The sequence below is a fragment of the Morone saxatilis genome, unplaced genomic scaffold (assembly GCF_004916995.1).
Source record: "Morone saxatilis isolate NCDOM2014 unplaced genomic scaffold, NCSU_SB_2.0 Contig7, whole genome shotgun sequence".
NCBI lineage: Eukaryota > Metazoa > Chordata > Actinopteri > Moronidae > Morone > Morone saxatilis.
In genome coordinates, this window is record NW_023340246.1 from 11,217,107 (window position 1) to 11,227,043 (window position 9,937).

At 36.0% G+C, this 9,937-nt stretch overlaps 2 protein-coding genes across 3 annotated transcripts in view; one reads left to right on the forward strand and one right to left on the reverse strand.

Annotated features, from left to right (window-relative positions):
• Nucleotides 1–9,931, forward strand: part of ylpm1 (YLP motif containing 1) — a 24,569-nt gene extending 14,638 nt beyond the window's left edge. For both annotated transcript variants that reach the window (XM_035678507.1, XM_035678508.1), the window contains 4 exons: nucleotides 2,457–2,508; nucleotides 3,298–3,419; nucleotides 3,641–3,824; nucleotides 4,394–9,931. In XM_035678507.1, the coding sequence (XP_035534400.1) occupies nucleotides 2,457–2,508; nucleotides 3,298–3,419; nucleotides 3,641–3,787 (321 nt within the window). In that variant the 3' untranslated portion in view covers nucleotides 3,788–3,824; nucleotides 4,394–9,931. The remainder of the gene's footprint in view (nucleotides 1–2,456; nucleotides 2,509–3,297; nucleotides 3,420–3,640; nucleotides 3,825–4,393) is intronic.
• LOC118340962 (prospero homeobox protein 1-like) overlaps nucleotides 7,470–9,937 on the reverse strand; it is a 6,333-nt gene continuing 3,865 nt past the window's right edge. Inside the window, exon 5 of the mRNA XM_035679130.1 lies at nucleotides 7,470–7,637. Coding sequence (XP_035535023.1) covers nucleotides 7,470–7,637 — 168 coding nt within the window. The remainder of the gene's footprint in view (nucleotides 7,638–9,937) is intronic.

The following is a 9,937-nucleotide window of genomic DNA, read 5'->3' on the forward strand; positions in this document are numbered from 1 at the left end:
AAGAGGAACTGGTAGCTGCGCCTGTGCCTGTTGCGGTGATCATACCATTGTCTACTATGACAGAGCGGGGTGGCCTAGTAAAATAAAAAGTGCTTACCCCCCCACGACAATTTCATCGTCCATCGCGATGTTTTACTGTAAACATCGTCAACTGCCAATTTAGGGGACATCGCCCAACCCTATACTGTAGTTTTTATCAGTTTTATGCGGAGCCAGCAGCCATGAAACACTTAATGAGGCTAACTGAGCACGTTTGTTGTCCAGCACAAAACAACACACTGTAAAGTCAATCTTGACGGAAAGAATCCTCCAATAATCTTCCTGATAGGACACAAGACAAGGACAAGACATTATATGCTTGTTTCAAAATATAATGATTTATAATATTTTAAATATTGAATTAATAATACAAATGGTGAAATAAAAGTCTCTCAAATACCCCATTAAAACACACAAGAACTTGAAGAACATCATAGAAAAATCCTGCTGTGATTTAATATCAAAAATCATTCAGATCAAACATATGTTACCCAAAGACATGTATTTAATCATGAATCTTAATTCATATTAACTTTAAAAAATCTTTGGAGCTAAATATAATACATATACATATGTTACCTAAGGAAATGTGTTTAATCATCAATCAGATGATTGTTTTTTAAAATTGTCTTTCTTGAAATAAAGGTGGTGCTACACCATCTTACTCTGCTTTTGCACCATCATCCCACTGTTTTAATTTACCACAACCCTCATCACAGTTGGATGTGGTCCGAAATTGTCTGTTGCACCTGTGACCACATCTAGCGGTGATGTTGTGTTGCACAGGAATGCATTGTGAAGTGCTTTACTGCACAGTGTGGACAGAGCATGTAGCAGCTGCTACCTGGCAGTACAAGCTGGATATCCAGCCCGAATGTATTAGTATTTGTCAGTGTGAAAGTCTGTAGACAGGCTGTGTGTTTTCTATGTGCATCATATATTTTTGAATGATCCAAACAGACCCTGGAGTCTGTTGTCTTGTAAAGCAACAATTTGCCTCCTTTCTTCAACTTTAACTTCAAGCTTTGGTTTGTGTATAAACTTAGACTTAAACTTGAGCAAATGCTGCTGGAAGTTGAATTTCCATCAGTGTAATTTGACACTTTGAACACTTCTATTACAAAGAAAAAAAAACATTACAGTGTGACCCTTTTTTAAATTTACAGAATAAATATATCAACATGTTTAAAGGTCGTCCAACCTCCACCCACGCAGGTGTTTTCATGCCTGATTAGACTTCCTGTCACTACTAAGTGGGCATGTACAGACTGTGCTTGATTGACGTCTCTGTGACTTGCGAGTGCGCCCATCTTAAACCTGAGCAGGGGTCTAATCAGGAAGAATAACAGAAAATATATATTATGTTTAAGTTTTGTGCAAAAATGAAAAAGGATTAAAAAATGTATATAGATATTTCAACCAATGTGGATTACTGGATCGTAAAAGTTAAAGAAAACCAAACCAATTAATAAAATAGACACAGCACAATTAATAATATTAGCTATAAAAAATATATATGCATAAATATATTTAAGAATACATATTTCATGTGTATTTTTATGGATAAACTGGATTTCTCAGTTCTTAACAGCTGGTTAAGACTTTATCAAGAGCTGCTGTCAAAACAACATAAGACCTCAAGCTCATTTGCACAATCATTCAAAGCAGGTTTTACACTGTTCGACTCGTCTGTGCAGATCAACAGACTTTTAGATCTCAGTGTTCTTTTTCTTAGAGAGGCAGGAGTAGATTAATGTTCATATAGTAAGAAATCTGTTTTAACATTTTGGGACAAAGAATTAAGAGTTAAAAAGAAAAATATGAAAAAAAACAAATATGTGATTATTGGGCCTCTGAAAAGATTACAGAGATTGCAACTGTAATTTTATTTCACCACTTGTTGTGGAGGCTCTTTAATCTGTCGTATTATTGGGGGGGAAAATGTTTCTTATTTTATCTAAAACTATTCTTATACTTAATATCTCAGCTGGAATAAAAATCTTCAATTAGGTGGTCTTAAGAGTACATTAGTGTTGATCACATGATTATTAGCTCACAAGTGCAAACTACATGACTAGAGATTGAACTGCAGATAGAGGTTTCATTGATGATCCTTTTTCCTTTAAGGAAAACACTTTGGCACTGAATGTGTGTTCTCCAAAGCAGAGCACATCCAACAACGGCTTGTTAGTTTCTCTCAACTTGAAAGATCAAAATGTTTGCATGCCAGTGTTGTATTATATGTCTTAACTAGCTACGTCACCATGCAGTGTCATCCTTCAGATGTCTTTGTTGTCTTTCAACTACTGATAAACCAGTCTCTTCTCTTTTCAGACCACCCCCGCTTTCTCTCTGCCTCTCTCAACCCTGTATCCCTAAGATGTTTAACGATTGCAATGTTTCTTCATATAATTTAGGGCTACATTCCAAAAAGCAAATGGGAGATGGACACGTCTGAGGCAAAACTTGGTAGGTATTTGTTCTTGTTGGGCTTTATTTTATGACCGACTACCGCAGTTTGTTTATGTTTGTCTTATAGCTGTGTATGTGGACTAAGCTTCCGGGTCTGAAAAGTGAAGCCAATGCGGGCGTGCCTTAAACTTGCATTCTTTCTAATGATCAGCAGGGGACGACTCCACAGGTTGCAAAATGAAGTCCGATTGGATGGAGTCTTATGAGAAAACGATCCTACTTCTCACTTGATTTATTAACAAGTTTATGTCTCAATCGCTAGTTTCAAGTCTTCTTCAATACAGCGTGATGCTCATTTTGTAAATTATGATCCCATTTAAAGTAAAACAGACAAAGTAGGATATGTTTTAGGGCTTGGCTACCTTGTGATTGACACGCCAGGTACTCAGTCAGATCCAATCAGGATAGAGATGTAGCAATGCGTATCATGCCCAACTCCACACTCTGGTCCATATATGGTCACTTCTGGTTCCAAAAAACCAAGATGGCAACGACCATAAAGCTAAACTTGAGGCTCAAAAGAAGGTAGTCAACACAACAATTGGTGATGTTAAACTATTCTTGGTTGTTAACACACCAAAATAAAGCCCACTTTTGTTTTTATCTGAAGAAAACATGTCTTCATAAAGGGGTGAATGCACTGAGAGAATGAAAAGATGAGGTTGTACATATTAGACCAAAAAGTGGGAAGTGTTGAAGCTGGCCTTTACATGAATGTTAGGATGATGCAGTTAACATTTTTATTTTTAGGGCAGAACTGACCTGAAAAGTAATCTATTTATACAGACAAGTTGGACGGTCTGGGGAGCAGTGGGAAGAGGAAACGTGAAGACATGGCAGACCTGGATGACTACCTTCAGCTGCCAGACGACTATGCCACACGCATGTCTGAACCAGGAAAGAAAAGGGTAAATTGACACGTTTGGCTACCGAGCTGTTGCTTTGATCATCTTAATGAGTGTTTTCCATTGATGAAACAAGAAAATTCTATATGTAAGAATCCAGTTCATCCAGTTCGTATAAAATACACAGTTTTGTGTAATATTAAATGTTAGATAACATATCTCAAATTATGCTCCGTCATTCATTTCCTGGCCATAACAACTTGGTGGCTCTCCTTTTTGTTAAGGTTCGATGGGCTGATCTTGAAGAGCAGAAGGATGCAGATAGAAAGCGCGCTATCGGCTTTGTGGTGGGTCAAACAGACTGGGAGAGAATAACAGATGAGAGCGGCCAGCTGGCACAAAGAGCTCTTAACCGTACGAAGTATTTCTAAGAAGATAATCTTATCCCCCTTTTCCCTTCATTTAAAGGTATGTACATTCCTCTTTTGTGTAATGTTGTTAGGGTGGCTGTAGATGTCACTGATGGCTTAGATGAGTAATTATGTCTGTGTTTTGGTGATTAATATTCAAATTCTAACGCTGTAAATATTTTCATAGTAATGCACCTTTTATTGACTTGATGAGGCCATTGAAAATGTACTTCTTGTACATTTTGGCGACTTGTTTAATCCAGCTTTATCTTCATTGTTCAGCAAGCCATTCAAAAAGATTTGTATTACATTTCCAAGCTTAAACGCAGTAAATAAAAGTGAATAAAATGCTGTGAATATTTTAAAAGTAACCTCACTAGGTTTGATTTGGGGCATTTCTTTTTACTGATGATAAACACCTGAAATGACCTGTAATGATACAAATACAGCTGTAACAGCTCTTTACTCTGTATGAAGATAATATAAATCAAAATGTCTGAATATTCCTAAATTTATTCATTATAAATATTCATTATACTTGTTCTCCAAGTATCACATATATAAGTTTAACTTGATTGTATCGATACCACAAACAAATTATCCAATAATTTCTTTTCCTTTCTGCAGGTGTCCAGAATGTCGAAACACTGAAGCTTACATGAGACTCATCGAAGTGACATCACCAATAGTTATCAAATTCTTAGTTTTTTCATTGATAAAGATACGGTAGAGTTTTTTTTTCTTCTCATTTTTAAACAGGCACTCTGCCTTTTCACCATTAAATGTGTGGTTTATGATTCAGTGCTTTCTCTGGCCATGTATCCTGCGTTCAGTCATGTTTCATGCTGTTTTATACTCTTCATGCTTTCTGTACTATATACCTGTAGCACTGTTTCTTGGTCCATGCATACTTAAAAAGACAATAAAAGTTTCATAAAATTACCTACTTGGGGAGTCTTGCTTGAGTTGTCGTTTGGGCTTCTTGTTGACGAACCCCAAAATGTATATGCTTGCAAAACAGTGTAAGCAGAATGTGCTAGAAATTAATCAGGCTGAAGAATAATTGTTTACATCTCACCAACTTCACTTGTTTAGCCCCCATGACATATTTTAAGGACAACTATAATTATGACTATCACTGTATACTGTATTGTTATGTTAGGAGAATGGAAGTAAGAGAGTATAGGGTAACATGAAAGTTGGTTTGGAGAGAAAAACTTAAAGAGGCTGTTTTATTTTATTATGTTCAGGTTCATAATATTTCTGGGGCATACAAGAAAAGGTTTACATGCTTAATTGTTTAACAAACACATTTCTTTTCACCCTGTCTGAAGCACTGTCTCTTTAAGGCCCCCTCCTGAAAAGTCCAGTCTGCTCTGATTGGTCAGTTCCCACATGCCTGAGCAGGCTCCGCCCACGTGTTTCCACACTGGCTCTGCTCCGTGTTTTGCAACCAGGGAATCATTGTAATCGTGTTTAGCTGCACTTCTACCGTAAATATCACCATAATAACTGCTTCTAAACCAAAAACTTGACCACTGCGCACGTTTGAGGAATTTGTTCCAAAATCGAGGACAAATTGTGCAGAAATGAATTTGCTTTGCAACGTTGTGTAACTTTGATTAGCACTGAGCAAGCTAGCTGCTGGGTGCAGGTCATGAACAGCTGGAAGAAGGGTATCAATCCGCCCTTGAGCTTGAACCATTACTGGCTGGCCGTTGAGAAAGCAGTCCGGAGTGAAATGCACACGTTGCCATCAAAAATAAACTTGATCCACTCAGCTTAAGAAAAGGTTGGACTATAATTGATTTAAGTAGTTCAGGAGCAGTGTTTCCTAAGAGAATAACTCACTTTACCATGGAGTTGAGCTTTGTAACTTTGCGGTTTTACATGCACCAAAAAGCTATATAACACTAAGGGAAAGGGAAAACCCCAAAAAGCATAATATGGTCTCTTTAATGTGTTTATCACACCAGTACAGTTTTATACCTCTGTGCATTGCTTCCCAGTCCTTTAATGGTGTTTTTTTATGTTTTATTTTAAAAAAAATTAAACAATACTACGAGATAATTGTACTTGAGAAGAAGATCCCAATTTTCAGTCCTAAGAGTTTGAAATAAGAAGATTGTGTTTGTTGCAGCATTTTCTCTGGTTCAACTTTTGGCTTGTGTCAGAAGATTGTGTGTAATGTTAAGTGCATGATTGCAGGACTAAAAAGGACCATCTCATTGTGTTTATAACCTACAAGTGTAATAGAGGACTTATAAAATTATAGTAAATGCAAAAAAGGTCAAGATGCTACACAGTCCCATAGCGCGCAGGGTTGTCAAGAACTCTCAGCTTCCAAAGATAGCAAATCTGTCATGTTTAGTGCCGGGAAAGTAAAGTCAGGTGTGCTGGTAATATTGGTGTTCAAGTGGTTAAAGTTTCTTCAATGCCCACAGTGGCTTTCATGACTAGAATAGTGTTTTAATTTTTACCTCTCATTTATATTCCATTTTTTTAATCTTGCCATTGTTTTTGCACATTTTTACATTCAAAGTCAAAATATAAAAGTATTACCACATTCAGCTGATCATTACTATATGTGATCACTTATGCACATTATTGTAGGCCATAATTAAGTGCTTATATTTTATTTACTGGTGTATAAAAAATGTGTCTCACAAGTTAAACTTTGAAACAAACTGAGAACTGGCTTCAAATTTCTGTGGATAATCTACAAGTAAAAAAAAAGATGGTGGGACTATTTAGTGCGATGTGTTTTAAATATATTTAATATATAAGATCATTTAAAAGAAAATATCACACATTGTCTTGCTGTAGTTGAGTTTTACAAACTGTTGAGTTCAGATTCCCATGGGCAGATTTCATGAGTATTAAAAGGAACCAAATTCAGTTTCACTGAGTGTCTGAGTTCTCATGGTTAATATATGGCGATGTAAGCAGGTGTATTCACTTTTTACATTTACAAATTTTGCACTTGTGAAGCAATGGGTCCGGATTATTCACACATGAGAAATTTAACATCTGGATTGTCAACAACTGAAGACAACTCAAGGATCACCAATTCTGACCAAACACACAGAACCACTGATGAAGACCATGTTTGATTTGGACAGCCAGCCACAGTGTATCATTGGATGGATTGATCCTCATGGTAAGTATGGAAGAAGGCCAGAAATACTGCTGTTTTTGTTTGTAAGGGACGGACAGTAGACATATTTTACAGAATCAGTCATTTTAAAATTCATGTAATTTCCATTTTATATATCCTGTACATATGAATGGTAATAATGAGCTCTGTTGAACATTAAACTTTGTTTTTTTTCTCATGTGTTGTGGACCTTATTTTGTGCTAATTAAACATAAATCGTCTCAAAAATCTGAAAACATGTTGCACTTTGTGACTTGAAGACATTTCACCGATAAAACTTTCACCATCATACAAAATATGTATTATTGCTATATAATAAGACTGATATAGCAAAATACATATTATGTCCAACTATTTCATGATGTCTTTGCCACCAGTCTGCCATATATAGAGAGAGATTGGAGATGTGCAGGCATTTACTTCACTTACCTATTTTACAATATAGCATGCTCTTCATTAAATACAAAATAGTTTGCTAATCAAGGCACGAGTAAGTCCACATTGTGACAGTAACCACTGTGGCACATGATGACTTCTGCTTGGTTCTCATCCAGAGTGATGACTTTTGAATTCAGCGGGTACGTCACTGTCCAGTTTACAAATCACCTTGTATATCGCTTTCTTCCACGATGGATCACGATCCTTGCCCACTGAAATGGCGATGTAAAATTCTCTCAGTGTGACCTCGACAACTTCCAGGAATCTGTCAGGGACCTGTGAATCCACAGGAGATCAGAGACATTAAATCAGGACCTTTAACATACATACAGTTCACATCCCCAACATTGTCTTTGTGTGTGTGAGAGAGAGACATAGTCATAGTATCATGGACTGGCATTATGTTTAAGATAATCAGAATCAGGCCTAGCAAATCAAGGTAAGTAGCAAGTAAAAACTTAGCTGAGGGAATATGATTAATTAATGAAAATACCAGATTGTATCAGCACACACACAGCTCTGTTTTTTAGTGTGTAACTTCAGTTTTCTTCTGTTGTCATGTGCTTTGATACCCTTTTTTCTGTATCTGTAACTCAGTAATAATGTTGAAATCAAACTCGGAACTGGTGAGCAGTATTATGTTGCCAAGTTAAAAATCACTTTACAGTACGTTCAATATTTAGTCCTCTGTCAAAGACCCTTGAGTACGAGGAGGAGACTTGCATTAGTTTAAGTTATTGTAATATATTTTTTATGTACTAAATCTTATTCTAAAAATATCCCTACCCATCCTTCTTAACAACTTTAAAAAAGAAATCTGATGATATATCAGCTGATCATTTTTTTTTTTTGACACAACCCATGAAATTAATAAACATGTCTGATAAGGTTCCCTTAAATTTATTTTTTGTGTCTTTGTTTTCCAAGTGAACTGAGAATGGTTGTCGTGAAAGGTAGTCCAGTGAGCTGAGAATTTATTAAATAAAAATAATTATTAAAATAAAATACGAGAGGCTCATGACATGTTCACTGTATGTAGTACATTCAGTGAGAGAGTGTATACTTGAACGTTGACTGAAAATGGATAATTTCAGGAAGTGAATCAATACAGTGTGTTAATCCAAAAGATTTGTTCCTGAAACATTTGTGAATGTCACAACAATAGCGCCAAGGGGGAAGGGAAGAAGCACCATTTCCCTATTACAAGTCAGTGTACCATCGAAATGATACTGAAGCTGTTATTTTAAGGTGAAATGGTTGCATAATGTTGCTTAATGGGAAAAATAATGGGATAAAGATCCAAAATGGCAGTGAGTTCAGTTTCAAATCGTGCAAAGGAAACGTGTGAGACAAAGAGGGCAGCCTGTGTTTTCATTTCATGTAACATGCATGTTTGATTTCAGCTCCTGCTCCCAATCAGTGCTGGGTGTGTTCATGTGTGTGATCTGTTTAACTACAGCCCAGTGATTTTCAAAAATACTTAAACAGGGTATCTGCAGTGTTGATGGTTTTAGCCAAAACATACATGAATTCAACCTGGTAAACTGTGCAGACACCGTGTCTAAACACTAAGCACTGTTAAAGTGAATACTGTGTGCAGTAAAGCTTTGCCCTATTGTACATTTAATAACACATACATATAAAATTACTGTATGGATTTTTATTTATTTGAATTTACATACTTCTGGTTCATTTGGTCTGCATGGATTTTAAATACTTAAAAAGTAAAATCACTACTGTGAAGTTGCCACTGAGTGAAAGAACTTTGCCTCATTAGATGTCTTAATGCTGTAAATGACATACTGAACACAAATGTAACAACCTACCAAATGACTGAAAATGACTTTTTCTCTGAATATTAGCTACAAAATTAAATTTGTGCTTAATATTCAAACACACTAGAGAAAAATTAATGACAACAAAACACACAATAATCATTGTGACACCAACTTGATAGTGTGCTTCTTTAGCTAATAGGCTTAGTCATCCATTATAGTCAGCATTTACTTTTAGAAATTATGAAATTATTGTTAATCATGTTAATTAGTAATTTTTTTGCAGCAAATCTTCGTTTGAGGTCATTTTAAGTGCTCCGTCTAAGTGGTTAATTTCTTCTAAAACTCATCTTCAGTCACACTAGACCCACCGTCCTTTGGATGCTTCTCACTGATGTATTACAGTATAGTAGTTGTGCTAGTTAGTAGAATTAGTATTAAAACTTTGTTACTATGTGTTAAAAATGTGTCTGTGTGAAAAAGTACAGCATGTATCTGTGCATATGGATTCACATCTTGTGTTCTTCACCGTTCATGCTACACCTCATGGCCTTTTGAGAAATAATCAAATCAGGTTGGGCTATTGTCTGTCTGTGTTCACTAATATAGTGGAGGCTTAACTTGTCACTGTTTTTATGAAGTTATGGTTCGACTACAAGAACAATATAATAAGGTTTTGCCTCATATTAACATGTGTTCACAAGTGTTTGAAACTGGATGAAACCATAGACATCGTAGTACTTAGCATGTCAGCCCCTTTCTCACTCTCATTTAATTATCTACTTAATAAACTATTTCATG